This window comes from Oncorhynchus keta, unplaced genomic scaffold, assembly GCF_023373465.1.
Source record: "Oncorhynchus keta strain PuntledgeMale-10-30-2019 unplaced genomic scaffold, Oket_V2 Un_scaffold_4321_pilon_pilon, whole genome shotgun sequence".
NCBI lineage: Eukaryota > Metazoa > Chordata > Actinopteri > Salmoniformes > Salmonidae > Oncorhynchus > Oncorhynchus keta.
In genome coordinates, this window is record NW_026290939.1 from 48,254 (window position 1) to 67,000 (window position 18,747).

The window sequence follows — 18,747 nt, forward strand, 5'->3', positions numbered from 1 at the left end:
TCATTAACACTGAAATGCATAATTATCTCGTCTTGATGCCTGTAAGTAACTCAGTCAAAAAAAGATGTCCCAGATGAAGGGGAATTGGTTATGTAGTAGTGATAGTTTTCCCTTTAACAGAGCGCTGGCAAGCAACAATCAAGCAGCTGTGGCTTTGAACCACGCGGGATGCCTGTAATTTAGCCTTCAGAAAAACATCTTGGCAGGAAGAGGCTATTGAGATTATACACATGTGGTTATCACTGGGGATTTTTCCCCTGGTGAACAGAAAAGCACCTCTGATAGCCTGCTGTATGGGTATGTTAACTGCAGAATGATAGGTTAACAACGAAGGGTGTAGTCAGCCATCTGTATAACAAGTCTTGTGTTTTGACATTTTCCTTTGTTTCAGAGGATACTGAGTTTCTCAGGCAGAAGATTCTGAAGATTATTGAATCTGGAACCAATGATCTCCTACCTGGCCTGTGACATCAGCACAGTGGACAGTAGAGTCCACGCCAAACACTGACTGGCAAGACCATTGAGTGCCAAAGCTGGACTTGATGCATTATTATTATTATTATTATTATTACACTTAATAAATAAAAAAAAGGGCCCTTGTAAATATTTTTCTGTATTGCAAAAGCTTTGTAAACATTTTCGGGGTTGCTGGTTTTTACATTTCTAACAGGAGTCAATAACCCCTAAAAGAGGAATGTTTTGGTTTTTATGACTATGATGGAAATTGTAAACCAATTCATCAGTTGGTAATTATTTTCTTTTTAACCAAACATTTAGTGACTGACAGCTGGTCATAGATGGCACTTATTTCAAGTGGATAGACTAGTAACACTTCTGATATCCAGTGTGTTCATCCATTTGGACTAAAGGGACTAGTGGTTCTCTACCAGACCATAGAATCTCCTAGCCTGGGTTCCAGATGGAATGATGGCACAAACAGGTCTGCTACCCAGGCTAAGAATCACATACTTACATTACAGTAACAGTTCTCCCTCTCTCATGCTGAATGCTCCTGCTGCCTGAGACGACAGTCAGCCACAGAATGGACATGAATACATTTAGAAAAACAAGAAAATGCACTGTACATGTTTTTTGTAGTTCAGTCTCATTTTTGAATTGCAGCGTCCGTTGCATCAGTGACTGGTCTTTTCTCGTGTTGGCTTTCTAGATATCCATAGATATCCTAGGTGTAGTTAGGCTCCATTTCAATGGCTCACTCCTTCAGTTCCATGCTGCTTCTATTAGTGAATCATGTTCACACATGTATGTGGAATACTGTACTGCTACCAAGAATCTCTTTGCTTCCTGTTTTTTGTTTTTTTTATCCGTCTGCTGTAACTCAATAAAACACAACCAACTGAAGGATGTCTCTTGGTCCGTTGTGCAGTGGTCACTACTCAGAGATATTCAACCCTAAGGGCCCAGGGTCACTACTCAGAGAGAGATACTCAACCCTAAGGGCCCAGGGTCACTACTCAGAGATATTCAACCCTAAGGGCCCAGGGTCACTACTCAGAGATATTCAACCCTAAGGGCCCAGGGTCACTACTCAGAGAGATACTCAACCCTAAGGGCCCAGGGTCACTACTCAGAGAGATTCAACCCTAAGGGCCCAGGGTCACTACTCAGAGAGATACTCAACCCTAAGGGCCCAGGGTCACTACTCAGAGAGATGCTCAACCCTAAGGGCCCAGGGTCACTACTCAGAGAGATACTCAACCCTAAGGGCCCAGGGTCACTACTCAGAGATATTCAACCCTAAGGGCCCAGGGTCACTACTCAGAGATATTCAACCCTAAGGGCCCAGGGTCACTACTCAGAGAGATACTCAACCCTAAGGGCCCAGGGTCACTACTCAGAGAGATGCTCAACCCTAAGGGCCCAGGGTCACTACTCAGAGAGATGCTCAACCCTAAGGGCCCAGAGTCACTACTCAGAGAGATACTCAACCCTAAGGGCCCAGGGTCACTACTCAGAGAGATGCTCAACCCTAAGGGCCCAGGGCTGGGTCACTACTCAGAAATATTCAACCCTAAGAGCCCAGGGCAGGGTCACTACTCAGAGAGATGCTCAACCCTAAGGGCCCAGGGCTGGAGCACTACTCAGAGATACTCAACCCTAAGGGCCCAGGGCTGGGTTTCTACTAAGCTAACATATGGAATAGTTTTTTAGATGGTCATGCTGAGGACCCCTGTATGTATTATAAAATACTAATCAAAAGGAAGTATGTTTTAAAGTGTCTGGTCTATTTCTGTGAGATGTAAGTAAGCTCGGGGGGGAAAGAGGTTGAATTTGACTGTGGAACCTTTCCAGCCTGGTACCGTGACACTTGTGGTCGTAGAGCAAAATGGAGAACACCATTGTGTTTGTGAGTCATCTTTCCATAGACTGGTCGTATTAGTTTGTAGCCCAGACCTTTTGGACACTAAAGATATTTGTGAGAAATGATTTTTAGGATGTCTCCTGGTCTGACAAACACAGCTGCAGCTCTGCCACCTTCCACAGTAGATGTGCTGGATTGAGGACTGGCCCATGCAACAACAAAAACAGACTGATTTTGGTGTTATGCTGACTAGATTAAGCGGGCATGTCAATCAACTTTAGGGGAAATGCACACTGGGAAGACCAAATATTGAGTTTCATCCCCTTTTGCCCTCAGAACAGCCTCAACTCTTCAGAGCATGGACTACAAGGTGTTGAAAGCGTTTCACAGGGATGCTGCTCCACGTTGACTCCAAAGCTTCCCACAGTCAAGTTGGCTGGATCATTCTCGATTCACACGGGAAACTTGTGTGGAAAAACCCAGCAGCGTTTGCAATTCTTGTCACAAACCGGAGCGTACCTCGTTCAAAGGTGCTTACATTGTGTTGCCCATTCACCCACAATCCTCCTCCAGCCGGTCTCCCCTTTATCTACAAAGGTGCTTACATTGTGTTGCCCATTCACCCACAATCCTCCTCCAGCCGGTCTCCCCTTTATCTACAAAGGTGCTTACATTGTGTTGCCCATTCACCCACAATCCTCCTCCAGCCGGTCTCCCCTTTATCTACAAAGGTGCTTACATTGTGTTGCCCATTCACCCACAATCCTCCTCCAGCCGGTCTCCCCTTTATCTACAAAGGTGCTTACATTGTGTTGCCCATTCACCCACAATCCTCCTCCAGCCGGTCTCCCCTTTATCTACAAAGGTGCTTACATTGTGTTGCCCATTCACCCACAATCCTCCTCCAGCCGGTCTCCCCTTTATCTACAAAGGTGCTTACATTGTGTTGCCCATTCACCCACAATCCTCCTCCAGCCGGTCTCCCCTTTATCTACAAAGGTGCTTACATTGTGTTGCCCATTCACCCACAATCCTCCTCCAGCCGGTCTCCCCTTTATCTACAAAGGATCATAGCTTTCACCTGGTCAGTCTGTCACAGTGTTGTGTTCTCAGTGTATATGGGCTGCCTTATTCTGCATTTCCCCCCCTTCCTCTGTGTCCTTTAACAATGTTTCGGTCCAGAGACATGCACAGGATTGGATTACTTCAGAACAATGTTCAAAGATTTTTTTATGCAACAAAAACTGAAGTTGTTACGGTCTGTTTACTCATTGTACAAAAGTTTGAGAAGCAGAGACCCAGCCAGAAACACAATCAGAAGATACTCAACTGAAAGACATCCTCTGGTATAAGGTCAAGGGTCACTGTACATGTGTGTCGGGGTCAATTCCATTGTAAAAACAAATTGTAATTTCAGTTAACTTGTTGAATTGACCCTGGTGAATAACTAAATATTCCTCAAGACAAGAGTGCTGCTATTTAGCCTGGTTCATCTTCTGAATGGAAATCAAGTTGGCAACAAGCAAATTACTGTGGAAACAGTTGATACCCATTTCACACCAACTGGGGTTATTCGTCAAATCTTGCAGTTTCATTTAATTGCCATGTTGCAGAGCTAAATGAAAGGAGAAACAGAACCATGACACTGCAGTTTGATATGGATCCAAAACATCTACTGGGACAGTCGGAGCACGAACCGTAGGCTTTTATCTCAAAATACAAACCACACTGTTGCATCATTATACTGTGTTGAAGATTACATATTTCAATCCCCCACAACTTCAACCCTACTCCCCCATTCAAAACAAACACTCAGTGTGGTGTGATCATACAACCGCGTAGACCCAGGGAGGGGGGTGAACAAGAAATATAGTTTTGTGTTATTATATATGAGCCTCTATCTACACAGCCAGCGTGAGTGTTGCTCTGTGTTCTATTTAAGGAGCAAAGAGAATTCAGTCCTTAGTGCTTCGGCTGTTCTCTCCCAGAACAATGCTTTTCTAAATCGCCAAACCCACGCTCTGAAAAGGCTGGCTGCGACAACACGCTGGTTAGGAGGAGCCCTGTAATTACAGTGTAATCAGATATGGCATCTTGTGTAAAAGAGAGCACTGAAAGAATAACATGCTGATCATATCCACAGCTGAGACATCTCTTTTCTGAACAGTTCAAAGGAAGGGGAGTTGGATACAAAAACAATCTGCTTTCTTCTGCATAATTTGTGCATCGGCGGTAGTCTTGAGGAGCGGAGACAAGAGTCTTTGTCCTGCTACTCGGTAGGACAATCTCCTCAGTCGTCCCCTAGACGGAAGCCAGCTCCCCAGGCATGACGTCCTCCCATACCTCCTCCACCACCGCCACCGCCACCGGCCTCGGGAGCTGCAGGTCTCCTGCTGGGTGGCGCTCCAAACCCAGACACGCCCCCTCGTCTGTTGGGCAGGAAGCGGTACCTGTAGAGACAGAAGAAAGTACACTGTATTAAAACAGACATGCATCTCTGAAATGTAGAATGAGGACAACAGGGCTGTGTTCAGCAGGAATGTTCACGTAGAAATATATTTGTGTAGAACAGACACACATTACACATCTCTGACATGTAGTATAAGGAATCGTGTCACCTCTATTCATGACATTTCTACCCGTCAGGATTAAAGCAACACATGACTGGGACACTAGACAGGCAGAGGAACTCACAGGAAGTCAGGTGTTGACAGGAAGGACCTGCCTCCCAGGTCCATGGGGTATTTAAACATCAGGAAGAAGTAGAGATGGCCCACCAGGTTCCCAATCAGTTCATTGACAACACTGGAGATGAGAACAACCAAGACATTTAGGATTTGACTAATGGCTTAGACATTTGTGTTATATGTCAATTGTAGTTATAACATGTCGGATTGTTGATTAAATAATAGAACTACTTACGAGCCCCCAATAATGTAGTTGAATCCAAGGATGACCCAGGGTAGATAACATGCTTTGAAGCGTGTCCCAAACCAGAAGGAGACTATGGTTTCTCTGTTCAGCTGAGCCCACACGTACAGGACAGACATTATCAACGGGATCATCAGGAGCTGGAAAACACAACATCATTTGCATATTTTTAAAATCTAAATGTATTTGTCACATGCGCTGCCCCCCGCATATCGACTCTGAACCGGTACCCCCTGTATATAGCCTCCACATTGACTCTGTACCAGTACCCCCTGTATATAGCCTCCACATTGACTCTGTACCCCCTGTATATAGCCTCCACATTGACTCTGTACCGGTACCCCCTGTATATAGCCTCCACATTGACTCTGTACCGGTACCCCCTGTATATAGCCTCCACATTGACTCTGTACCGTAACACCCTGTATATAGCCTCCACATTGACTCTGTACCGTAACACCCTGTATATAGCCTCCACATTGACTCTGTACCGGTACCCCTGTATATAGCCTCCACATTGACTCTGTACCGTAACACCCTGTATATAGCCTCCACATTGACTCTGTACCGGTACCCCTGTATATAGCCTCCACATTGACTCTGTACCGTAACACCCTGTATATAGCCTCCACATTGACTCTGTACCGTAACACCCTGTATATAGCCTCCACATTGACTCTGTACCGGTACCCCCTGTATATAGCCTCCACATTGACTCTGTACCGTAACACCCTGTATATAGCCTCCACATTGACTCTGTACCGGTACCCCCTGTATATAGCCTCCACATTGACTCTGTACCGGTACCCCCTGTATATAGCCTCCACATTGACTCTGTACCGTAACACCCTGTATATAGCCTCCACATTGACTCTGTACCGGTACCCCCTGTATATAGCCTCCACATTGACTCTGTACCGTAACACCCTGTATATAGCCTCCACATTGACTCTGTACCGTAACACCCTGTATATAGCCTCCACATTGACTCTGTACCGTAACACCCTGTATATAGCCTCCACATTGACTCTGTACCGGTACCCCCTGTATATAGCCTCCACATTGACTCTGTACCGTAACACCCTGTATATAGCCTCCACATTGACTCTGTACCGTAACACCCTGTATATAGCCTCCACATTGACTCTGTACCGTAACACCCTGTATATAGCCTCCACATTGACTCTGTACCGTAACACCCTGTATATAGCCTCCACATTGACTCTGTACCAGTACCCCTGTATATAGCCTCCACATTGACTCAGTACCGTAACACCCTGTATATAGCCTCCACATTGACTCTGTACCGGTACCCCCTGTATATAGCCTCCACATTGACTCAGTACCGTAACACCCTGTATATAGCCTCCACATTGACTCTGTACCGTAACACCCTGTATATAGCCTCCACATTGACTCAGTACCGTAACACCCTGTATATAGCCTCCACATTGACTCTGTACCGTAACACCCTGTATATAGCCTCCACATTGACTCAGTACCGTAACACCCTGTATATAGCCTCCACATTGACTCAGTACCGTAACACCCTGTATATAGCCTCCACATTGACATTCAGTACCTTTAACACCCTGTATATAGCCTCCACATTGACTCAGTACCGTAACACCCTGTATATAGCCTCCACATTGACTCTGTACCGTAACACCCTGTATATAGCCTCCACATTGACTCTGTACCGTAACACCCTGTATATAGCCTCCACATTGACTCTGTACCGTAATACCCTGTATATAGCCTCCACATTGACTCTGTACTCCCTGTATATAGCCTCCACATTGACTCAGTACCGTAACACCCTGTATATAGCCTCCACATTGACTCTGTACCGTAACACCCTGTATATAGCCTCCACATTGACTCAGTACCGTAACACCCTGTATATAGCCTCCACATTGACTCAGTACCGTAACACCCTGTATATAGCCTCCACATTGACTCAGTACCGTAACACCCTGTATATAGCCTCCACATTGACTCAGTACCGTAACACCCTGTATATAGCCTCCACATTGACTCAGTACCGTAACCCCTGTATATAGCCTCCACATGTATATGTAGGTAGAGGTAATAGTAGTTCTCAAATCAGTCATTTCATAAGAAGAGGTGGAGCAAAACCTCATTCATTAGCTTTATCTAATAATGTAGGTTATAGATACATCCTCTTTTACAAACCAACTGGCCAAGAGGCTGCAGCGACACGTTAGCACTGAAGCTGTAGATGTCATAGTTTTTATTGTCATGGTGACCACGGAAGTGTCCAGTTTGTTTACACTAAATGACAGTGGTTGTGATGACCTCTGGTAGATTTATGGTCAGTAGCACTGAGGCGGGACGACTAGCCTCTTAGCTGTCAGAGACTGATGACTTAGAGCTGTCTGAGGTAGTGTCCCAAATGGCACCATATTCCCTATTTAGTGCACTACTTTTGACCAGACTGGACAATAAAGGGAATCGGTTGACACAGCCCGATTGGCGGCCCCTCTGTGAAACAAGATACAGCAGACTAGACCAGTCTGATCATCCAACAGTAACTCCCCATCGTGATAAACTGGATCAGTCTGATCATCCGACCGTATCTCCCCATCGTGATAAACTGGACCAGTCTGATCATCCGACAGTAACTCCCCATCGTGATAAACTGGACCAGTCTGATCATCCGACAGTAACTCCCCATCGTGACAAACTGGACCAGTCTGATCATCGTGATAAACAGTAACTCCCCGTGATAAACTGGACCCTGATCATCGATCATCCGACAGTAACTCCCCATCGTGATAAACTGGACCAGTCTGATCATCCGACCGTATCTCCCCATCGTGATAAACTGGACCAGTCTGATCATCCGACAGTAACTCCCCATCGTGATAAACTGGACCAGTCTGATCATCCGACAGTAACTCCCCATCGTGATAAACTGGACCAGTCTGATCATCCGACCGTAACTCCCCATCGTGATAAACTGGACCAGTCTGATCATCCGACAGTAACTCCCCATCGTGATAAACTGGACCAGTCTGATCATCTGACCGTAACTCCCCATCGTGACAAACTGGACCAGTCTGATCATCCGACAGTAACTCCCCATCGTGATAAACTGGACCAGTCTGATCATCCGACAGTAACTCCCCATCGTGACAAACTGGACCAGTCTGATCATCTGACCGTAACTCCCCATCGTGACAAACTGGACCAGTCTGATCATCCGATCGTAACTCCCCATCGTGATAAACTGGACCAGTCTGATCATCCGACAGTAACTCCCCATCGTGATAAACTGGACCAGTCTGATCATCCGACAGTAACTCCCCATCGTGATAAACTGGACCAGTCTGATCATCCGACAGTAACTCCCCATCGTGATAAACTGGACCAGTCTGATCATCTGACCTTCTTAATGAACCTAGTTTACATGATGTTCTACAGATTAAAGGGACAAACCACTCAGACTACAGTATGTGTTGGTATTGTTCCAATAGTCCACTGTTGATTCAGTCCCAATATGTTTTGCGTGTCAGCAGTCAAGTTGTTTTGCGTCATCATGATGCTGTGGCCAGTGACACTTTGCTTCTAGAAAGTCCATTATCTTGCCATGATGCTGTGGCCAGTGACACTTTGCTGCTAGAAAGTCCATTATCTTGCCATGATGCTGTGGCCAGTGACACTTTGCTTCTAGACAGTCCATTATCTTGAACATGTGATTGCTGACATGCAAAGCATATTGGGACTGTATCAACAATGGACTAATAGAAAACACCAAAAGATAGTTTGAGTGGATTTTCCACACACTTTATTTATTTAATATATATATATATATATATATATATATATATATATATATAATAAAACCTTGCCTATCCTTGACAGGTGCAGTAGGGATGGGCTGACAGCCTTTAATTAATGCAGGGTTTGACTATGTGTCTTGGTAAATGAAAAAGGCAACAGGTCTTAATTCTTCTAAAGGACAGAGAGAGAATAGAAGGAACCTACCTGCATGTCCATCATTAAGCCGGTTATCTACACAAGTAATGTCAAGGAAACCTGTATTCACATGTTGAATCAAACTCCCTTCGTCTAGTTGTATATAGAAACAGGCCACATACCCCGACCTTCATTTCTCTTCTAGTTACCCCGACCTTCATTTCCCTTCTAGTTACCCAGACCTTCATTTCTCTTCTAGTTACCCCGACCTTCATTTCCCTTCTAGTTACCCAGACCTTCATTTCTCTTCTAGTTACCCCGACCTTCATTTCCCTTCTAGTTACCCAGACCTTCATTTCCCTTCTAGTTACCCCGACCTTCATTTCCCTTCTAGTTACCCCGACCTTCATTTCCCTTCTAGTTACCCCGACCTTCATTTCTCTTCTAGTTACCCCGACCTTCATTTCCCTTCTAGTTACCCCGACCTTCATTTCCCTTCTAGTTACCCCGACCTTCATTTCCCTTCTAGTTACCCCGACCTTCATTTCCCTTCTAGTTACCCCGACCTTCATTTCCCTTCTAGTTACCCCGACCTTCATTTCCCTTCTAGTTACCCCGACCTTCATTTCCCTTCTAGTTACCCCGACCTTCATTTCCCTTCTAGTTACCCCAGCCTTAATTTCCCTTCTAGTTACCCCAGCCTAATTTCCCTTCTAGTTACCCCAGCCTAATTTCCCTTCTAGTTACCCAGACCTTCATTTCTCTTCTAGTTACCCCGACCTTCAATTTCCCCTCTAGTTACCCCGACCTTCATTTCCCTTCTAGTTACCCTGACCTGACCTTCATTTCCCTTCTAGTTACTCAAAAGGAAAAGCAGTGGAACAGATGACTTGACAACAGAACTATTGTGTCTGTTCTGTCATGGAGCATAGAGGAGCCTAATGATCCATTCCAGCTGTACTGAGGTTCTGGAACCACAACACATTAACTGAGGCAGCATGGGCAGAAAGACAGAGGCTGTATTTCAACCCGATCTTTCACGTGAGTGGTGTTGTCCATCCATATGACCTGCATTAACCACATGGCTGTACAGACTGTAGCTAGGCCACTAGCAGGCAGGGGGTTTGGCTGTACAGACTGTAGCTAGGCCACTAGCAGGCAGGGGGTTTGGCTGTACAGACTGTAGCTAGGCCACTAGCAGGCAGGGGGTTTGGCTGTACAGACTGTAGCTAGGCCACTAGCAGGCAGGGGGTTTGGCTGTACAGACTGTAGCTAGGCCACTAGCAGGCAGGGGGTTTGGCTGTACAGACTGTAGCTAGGCCACTAGCAGGCAGGGGGTTTGGCTGTACAGACTGTAGCTAGGCCACTAGCAGGCAGGGGGTTTGGCTGTACAGACTGTAGCTAGGCCACTAGCAGGCAGGGGGTTTGGCTGTACAGGCTGTAGCTAGGCCACTAGCAGGCAGGGGGTTTGGCTGTACAGGCTGTAGCTAGGCCACTAGCAGGCAGGGGGTTTGGCTGTACAGGCTGTAGCTAGGCCACTAGCAGGCAGGGGGTTTGGCTGTACAGACTGTAGCTAGGCCACTAGCAGGCAGGGGGTTTGGCTGTACAGACTGTAGCTAGGCCACTAGCAGGCAGGGGGTTTGGCTGTACAGACTGTAGCTAGGCCACTAGCAGGCAGGGGGTTTGGCTGTACAGACTGTAGCTAGGCCACTAGCAGGCAGGGGGTTTGGCTGTACAGACTGTAGCTAGGCCACTAGCAGGCAGGGGTTTGGCTGTACAGACTGTAGCTAGGCCACTAGCAGGCAGGGGGTTTGGCTGTACAGACTGTAGCTAGGCCACTAGCAGGCAGGGGGTTTGGCTGTACAGACTGTAGCTAGGCCACTAGCAGGCAGGGGTTTGGCTGTACAGACTGTAGCTAGGCCACTAGCAGGCAGGGGTTTGGCTGTACAGACTGTAGCTAGGCCACTAGCAGGCAGGGGGTTTGGCTGTACAGACTGTAGCTAGGCCACTAGCAGGCAGGGGTTTGGCTGTACAGACTGTAGCTAGGCCACTAGCAGGCAGGGGGTTTGGCTGTACAGGCTGTAGCTAGGCCACTAGCAGGCAGGGGTTTGGCTGTACAGGCTGTAGCTAGGCCACTAGCAGGCAGGGGTTTGGCTGTACAGGCTGTAGCTAGGCCACTAGCAGGCAGGGGTTTGGCTGTACAGACTGTAGCTAGGCCACTAGCAGGCAGGGGGTTTGGCTGTACAGACTGTAGCTAGGCCACTAGCAGGCAGGGGTTTGGCTGTACAGACTGTAGCTAGGCCACTAGCAGGCAGGGGTTTTGACTGTACAGACTGTAGCTAGGCCACTAGCAGGCAGGAGGTTTGGCTGTACAGAGAAACAGAGACTGGTTTGGCTGTCCAGAGAAACAGATTGTAGCTAGGCCACTGGAAAGGGGCTGAACTGTTGCTTGGCAGCTTAACAGGCAGGGGGCCTCTAATAATACATACTATAACAAGGCCTGGACTCAGGAGGCAAAAACAATGGGAAATCATGGCAAAAAACATGAAAAACTATTAGCCTACCTTTAACAATGGACAAAACAGCATAACGTCGCTGTCTGATGAAAACCTTGTAACTCCAATTTTGCAAATATATATTTTTTTACATTACCGCTTTAAATGAACTCCCCTCAATGTTCTCTGAACATTTCATGACTCAAGGACACAAAACATTTATTCAAAATATATAAAAGTTTCATAATGGTATGTTCCAATTCCTGAAAAGTTTCTGTTTTGAAGGTTTTCAGACGGAGACGATAAGTTACATGTATGAGGAGGTTTTCAGACGGAGACGATAAGTTAAATGTATGAGGAGGTTTTAGGACAGAGACGATAAGTTAAATGTATGAGGAGGTTTTCGGACAGAGACGATAAGTTAAATGTATGAGGAGGTTTTCGGACAGAGACGATAAGTTAAATGTATGAGGAGGTTTTAGGACAGAGACGATAAGTTAAATGTATGAGGAGGTTTTAGGACAGAGAGTTAAATGATAAGTTAAATGTATGAGGAGGTTTTCGGACAGAGACGATTTAAATGTATGAGGAGGTTTTCGGACAGACGGAATGTATGAGGAGGTTTTCGGACAGAGACGATAAGTTAAATGTATGAGGAGGTTTTCGGACAGAGACGATAAGTTAAATGTATGAGGAGGTTTTCGGACAGAGACGATAAGTTAAATGTATGAGGAGGTTTTCGGACAGAGACGATAAGTTAAATGTATGAGGAGGTTTTCGGACAGAGACGATAAGTTAAATGTATGAGGAGGTTTTCGGACAGAGACGATAAGTTAAATGTATGAGGAGGTTTTCGGACAGAGACGATAAGTTAAATGTATGAGGAGGTTTTCGGACAGAGACGATAAGTTAAATGTATGAGGAGGTTTTTGGACAGAGACGATAAGTTAAATGTATGAGGAGGTTTTTGGACAGAGACGATAAGTTAAATGTATGAGGAGGTTTTTGGACAGAGACGATAAGTTAAATGTATGAGGAGGTTTTTGGACAGAGACGATAAGTTAAATGTATGAGGAGGTTTTTGGACAGAGACGATAAGTTACATGTATGAGGAGGTTTTTGGACAGAGACGATAAGTTAAATGTATGAGGAGGTTTTTGGACAGAGACGATAAGTTAAATGTATGAGGAGGTTTTCGGACAGAGACGATAAGTTACATGTATGGCTAATTAATTTACTAGGACTGATAATGTTGTCAGCTGCATAACAGATGAAGGCATCATATTGATAAGCAGGTAAAGGATACAACGATGCAGAGCCAGTTGAAGAGCAGCATGAACACAAAGTCAGCCGGACGCCCATCAAACGCCCCTGGAAGAGATGTATGAGAGAGAAGAGATAGGAGAGGGAGAGAGAGGATAGAGGATAGAGAGAGGAGATATGAGAGGGAGAGAGAGGATAGAAAGAGGAGATATGAGAGAGAGGATAGAGAGGGAGAGAGGAGATAGAGAGAGGATAGAGAGTGAGAGAGGAGATATGAGAGAGGGAGAGAGGATAGAGAGGGAAAGAGGAGATATGAGAGGGAGAGAGGATAGAGAGGGAAAGAGAGGAGATATGAGAGGGAGAGAGGAGAGAGAGGGAAAGAGAGGAGATATGAGAGGGAGAGAGGATAGAGAGGGAAAGAGAGGAGAGATGAGAGGGAGAGAGGATAGAGAGGGAAAGAGAGGAGATATGAGAGGGAGAGAGGAGAGAGAGGGAAAGAGAGGGGAGAGGAGATGAGAGGGAGAGAGGATAGAGAGGGAAAGAGAGGAGATATGAGAGGGAGAGAGGATAGAGAGGGAAAGAGAGGAGAGATGAGAGGGAGAGAGGATAGAGAGGGAAAGAGAGGAGATATGAGAGGGAGAGAGGATAGAGAGGGAAAGAGAGGAGATATGAGAGGGAGAGAGGATAGAGAGGGAAAGAGAGGAGATATGAGAGGGAGAGAGGATAGAGAGGGAAAGAGAGGAGAGAGGATAGAGAGGGAAAGAGAGGAGATATGAGAGGGAGAGAGGATAGAGAGGGAAAGAGAGGAGATATGAGAGGGAGAGAGGATAGAGAGGGAAAGAGAGGAGATATGAGAGGGAGAGAGGATAGAGAGGGAAAGAGAGGAGATATGAGAGGGAGAGAGGATAGAGAGGGAAAGAGAGGAGATATGAGAGAAACACTTGTTTGTTTATTTCATGTGCTTTGGCAACGTCAACATGTTTCCCATGCCAATAAATCCCCTTTGAAATGACATTGAGAGATTTATTTGAGCGGCAGGCAATAGGTGTCATCACATTTAAAAATACTGTACATACAGACCTTACACCACAATTCTTTAATCATATTCTAATTGCCTAACCCCACCATGATCACAAGATAAAAAATAAAAATCTCTGTGTGTAGTGAACGACATGGTCTGCTTCCTCCTACCGTCCTAATGTTGTGTAACAGATCAGATGTATAATGGAGCCTGACGAACGATAAGAAGTGATCGGTGAGGCCTGGGATGGTCTAGCCGTCTTACCCGCTTCCTCTGGAGCGCATCTACCATGTACCGCTGTCAGCATGGGTTCCAATCCAGCCCACTGCTCTTTAAGCCTGCTCTCTCCTACCTTTCACCTCCATCTAGCCCATAAACATACAACATTCTTGTCTATATAAAAACAAGTGATGTCTATTGGGCTGCTCATAGTTTGGTGCCTGGTGGAGGGGCTGCTTCCACAGGACAGACTCAACGTGTATTATGGTACCTGATGGAGGGGCCTCTTCCACAGGACAGGCTCAATGTGTATTATGGTACCTGGTGGAGGGGCTGCTTCCACAGGACAGACTCAACGTGTATTATGGTGCCTGATGGAGGGGCCTCTTCCACAGGACAGGCTCAACGTGTATTATGGTACCTGGTGGAGGGGCTGCTTCCACAGGACAGACTCAATGTGTATTATGGTGCCTGGTGGAGGGGCCTCTTCCACAGGACAGGCTCAATGTGTATTATGGTACCTGATGGAGGGGCCTCTTCCACAGGACAGGCTCAATGTGCCTGATTCTTCCACAGGACAGGCTCAAAGTGTATTATGGTACCTGATGGAGGGGCCCTTCCACAGGACAGGCTAACTGTATTAAATCCACAGGAGGAGTATTATGGTGCCTGATGGAGGGGCCTCTTCCACTGGACAGGATTGTCAGCCTGATGGAGGGGCCTCTTCCACAGGACAGGCTCAATGTGTATTATTTACCCTCAGACATAACTGAAAATGAGAGCTGGCAGATTCTCAGCCTAGCTAGCCTCTGTGACCTGGCGTGAACCCACCTTCTGTGACCTGGCGTGAACCCACCTTCTGTGACCTGGCGTGAACCCACCTTCTGTGACCTGGCGTGAACCCACCTTCTGTGACCTGGCGTGAACCCACCTTCTGTGACCTGGCGTGAACCCACCTTCTGTGACCTGGCGTGAACCCACCTGTCTCCAGCCCGGTAGAGTACTGTGTGAACCCACCTGTCTCCAAGCCCAGGAGAGTACTGTGTGAACGCACCTGTCTCCAGCCTGGTAGAGTACTGGTAGAGGAAATAAAGATTGACTAGGTAGAGGAAGCCTGTTCCAGGACCCACAGGGAAGTATAGGGTGGAGGTGATTGGTCTCCATACCTGTAGAGAGAGAGAAAGAGAGATATCATAGATTCTGTTAGCATTTAGGCAGGTCAGGGCAGTAACTGGTGTGGGGGGTGCTGTGGGAGGAGAGCTGGAGCTTGGCAGGCCCTCCACAGCTAAACACTTTATTCTCATGTGATGTAATGGGGCACCAGATCCCAGTGACAAAATGTGAACTAAACTGTCACATTCACTGGTTGATGTAAACACACGAGGGTATTCAGGATACCATACATGTATTGTGATACCAGGAAAACCCAAAGCAGACTAAACTATGGTTCTTTAAAGCCTGCCTGCATTTAACGGTCTATGATATAAGCCTAGTTGGGAGAAAAATACTAATGTGACTGTTGACAACAGAAGGCTGTGTGTTTACAACTTTAGAATGTTTTTGTCTCAGCAAATGAAGTCTGCTTCATGTTTTGTGGCCAAGATACTTCCAAGTATTGCAATACTGGTATCGTGAGAACCCTAAAACATACACCCTGGGCCATCTGACCGGGTTGGGGCACTGCACTGGTTTACACAAAAACCCCAATGGAACAACAGCCCAGACTGCCCAGCACAGGTGTGCCAGCTGTGGCCTCGCCAATGGAAACCTACTCTGCCTTCACAAGATAACAACCAGTAGTCAGCTGAGCTGTCAGGGCTGAGAACCGATACTGTCCACCCGGTATGTGTTCGTGGTGGGAAATAACCCAATTATCATACTTGAGTAAAAAATAAAAGATACCTTAATAGAAAATGACTCAAGTAAGTCACCCCCCAAAAATACTACTTGAGTAAAAGTATTTGGTTTTAAATATAATTAAGTATCAAAAGTACAAGTATGAATACATTTAAATGATCTTATATTAAAGAAAACAAGATGTTTTGAATATATATTTTATATGTTTTTAAGGATAGCCCAAGGCACACTACAACACGCAGACATCGCTTACAAACTAAGCATTTGTGTTTAGTGAGTCGGCCAGATCAGAGGCAGTAGGGATGATCTCTTGACAAGTGAGTGAATTGGCCCACTTTACTGTCCTGCTAAGCATTGAAAATATAACAAGTACTTTTGGGTGTCAGGGAAAAAGTATGGAGTAAAAAGTACATTATTTTCTTTAGGAATGAAGTGAAGTAAAAGTTGTCAAAAATATCAATAGTAAAAGTAAAGTTCAGATACCTAAAAAATTGTGGTACTTTCAAGTATTTTTACTTGAAAACTTTACACCACTCTGTGTGTGTGTGTGTGTGTGTGTGTGTGAACCCACTTCATAGAGGTGGGGTCCAGTAACAAAAGAAGGGTCGAGTGTCACGTTGTGATGCCACCTGTCAGAAGACTATGATGAAACCCTTGCTTGAGAGTCATGATGACTACTGTATGTAATGTGGGAGGTGCCAGTTATGATGAGGATGTCCAAATGTGGATGTGATAGCACCACCTGTTGGAATTGCATTGACATTATTTTTGGTCAAATCTCACTCAACCAAACCTATAACAAATCCAGGAATATCAAATATTTGTGAGATATTCACCAAACCTTTCGAAATAATCATGTAGTTAATTTGTACATAATTTATATTGAAAATGCTGCTATCCTATCACTTAAGTAGCGTCTTCATGCATCCCGGAAGTCCAACCTGTTCGTTTTGCGATTGGACTGAATTCACACCCCTCGTACAATCCAAGGCCTGCTAGCCTTGATGCTAGGCTATCATAGAAACACAGCAAATTGTAGCACACAAAAACAATCCCACTGCCCATAACTTACCTGAAATTTGTGAAAGAAGTTCTCTGGCCATAAGACGAGGTACATGGGACTGATTAGTCCCAGTTTACCTATCAATGGAACCGCAATCGACCCAGCAAACCAGTACCGGGTGATGAACGGGATTGTTTTGAACCAGTCCCCGATATCTGACATCTTTCCATACGATCTTGGCAAAACGACCACAGTCAACGAATTGCCTAAAGGCAAACGAACAGTCCCAAAGTCCTGTGGCGACTGACGATACCCCTTGTGTTATAATTCCCTTTCGACGACAACAATTATTCACGAAGGTTTGGTTCCTCAGTCAAGTTTTCATGACGTGGCTTCTTATTATACCTCAATCTTCTCGCGACTTGCTCTTGAACTGCTCACTTCCTGTCAAATTTGCACAGCAGTCCTTGCTATCTGGGATCCTTCGGACGTCACAACTCTGACGTTACCCCATTGAAGTTGACATTTTTAATGATTTACACTGAACAAAAATATAAACACAACATGCAACAATTTCTAAGATTGCACTGAGTTTCAGTTCATATACGGAAATCAGTCAATTTAAATAAATTCCTTAGGCCCTAATCTATGGATTTCACATGACTGGAAATGCAGATATGCATCTGTTGGTCAAAGATACCTTTTAAAAAAGGTAGAGGAGTGGATCAGAAAACCGATCAGTATCTGATGACACCACCATTTGCCTCATGCAGTGTGACACATTTCCTTTGCATAGAGTTGATCAGGCTGTTGCTTGTGGCCTGTGGAATGTTCTCCCACTCCTCTTCAATGGCTGTGCGAAATTGCTGGATATTGGCGTGAACTGGAACACACTGTTGTACACGTCGATCCAGCGCATCCCACACATGCTCAATGGTTGACATGTCTGGTGAGTATGCAGGCCATGGAAAAACTGGGACATTTTCATCTTCCAGGAATCCTTGTGACATGGGGCCGTGCATTATCATGCTGAAACGTGAGGTGATGGCAGCGGAAGAATGGCACGATAATGGGCCTCAGGATCTCGTTATGGCATCTCTGTGCATTCAAATTGCCATTGATGAAATGCAATTGTGTTTGTTGTCCGTAGCTTATGCCTGACCATACCATAACCCCACCATGGGGCACTCTGTTCACAACGTTGACATCGGCAAGGGTAGCCTATGGGCGGCAGGGTAGCCTAGTGGTTAGAGCCTAGTGGTTAGAGCCTAGTGGTTAGAGCCTAGTGGTTAGAGCCTAGTGGTTAGAGCCTAGTGGTTAGAGCCTAGTGGTTAGAGCGTTGGACTAGTAACCGGAAGGTTGCAAGTTCAAATCCCCGAGCTGACAAGGTACAAATCTGTCGTTCTGCCCCTGAACAGGCAGTTAACCCACTGTTCCTAGGCCTTCATTGAAAATAAGAATTTGTTCTTAACTGACTTGCCTAGTTAAATAAAGGTTAAAAAAATAAAAAATAAATACATTTTAAAAACGCTTGCCCACATGACGTCATACACGCTCTCTGTCATCTGTCCGGGACAGTTAACCGGGATTCATCCATCGAAGGTAAGCATTTGCCTACTGACTGCAGTCAGGTCAAGACCACAGGAAGTTGGTGGCACCTTAATTGTGGCGAATGGGCTCGTGGTAATGACTG

The 18,747-nt window shown here is 45.7% G+C and overlaps 3 protein-coding genes and 2 long non-coding RNA genes across 14 annotated transcripts in view; 2 read left to right on the forward strand and 3 right to left on the reverse strand.

The window, feature by feature from the left end:
* zhx2a (zinc fingers and homeoboxes 2a) overlaps positions 1–1,362 on the forward strand; it is a 32,657-nt gene extending 31,295 nt beyond the window's left edge. The window contains exon 3 of one of the 2 annotated variants that reach the window (XM_052516400.1): positions 121–351. The gene's annotated coding sequence lies outside the window, so the exon portion shown is untranslated. Of the gene's footprint in view, positions 1–120; positions 352–391 lie in introns of those variants that run through there. The other variant, XM_052516399.1, reaches the window with a different exon arrangement.
* A 2,173-nt stretch (positions 1,363–3,535) lies between these two features.
* On the reverse strand, positions 3,536–17,510 carry derl1 (derlin 1). Its single transcript, XM_052516410.1, has 7 exons — positions 17,124–17,510; positions 15,249–15,360; positions 12,998–13,062; positions 9,266–9,292; positions 5,246–5,394; positions 5,018–5,128; positions 3,536–4,773 (listed from the first exon to the last, which is right to left on the reverse strand). The coding sequence occupies exons 1-7, from the start codon at positions 17,274–17,276 to the stop codon at positions 4,614–4,616; spliced, it is 777 nt and encodes a 258-aa protein (XP_052372370.1). The 5' UTR covers positions 17,277–17,510; the 3' UTR covers positions 3,536–4,613.
* LOC127928855 (loricrin-like) lies at positions 5,380–7,974 on the reverse strand. 9 transcript variants are annotated; one of them, XM_052516404.1, is made up of 4 exons: positions 7,319–7,974; positions 5,869–6,815; positions 5,590–5,753; positions 5,380–5,511 (listed from the first exon to the last, which is right to left on the reverse strand). In XM_052516404.1, the coding sequence occupies exons 1-4, from the start codon at positions 7,396–7,398 to the stop codon at positions 5,431–5,433; spliced, it is 1,272 nt and encodes a 423-aa protein (XP_052372364.1). In that variant the 5' UTR covers positions 7,399–7,974; the 3' UTR covers positions 5,380–5,430. The 9 variants fall into 9 exon arrangements, with proteins under 9 accessions (XP_052372364.1, XP_052372362.1, XP_052372368.1 ...); XM_052516402.1 differs by having other exon boundaries at positions 5,401–5,550; XM_052516408.1 differs by having other exon boundaries at positions 5,401–5,753; positions 6,259–6,815.
* LOC127928857 (uncharacterized) lies at positions 12,044–12,987 on the forward strand. Its single transcript, XR_008132466.1, has 4 exons — positions 12,044–12,166; positions 12,313–12,502; positions 12,769–12,806; positions 12,883–12,987. It is a non-coding gene; the product is annotated as an uncharacterized LOC127928857 (long non-coding RNA).
* On the reverse strand, positions 14,472–14,754 carry LOC127928858 (uncharacterized). Its single transcript, XR_008132468.1, has 2 exons — positions 14,716–14,754; positions 14,472–14,665 (listed from the first exon to the last, which is right to left on the reverse strand). It is a non-coding gene; the product is annotated as an uncharacterized LOC127928858 (long non-coding RNA).
* Positions 17,511–18,747: the final 1,237 nt, after the last annotated feature.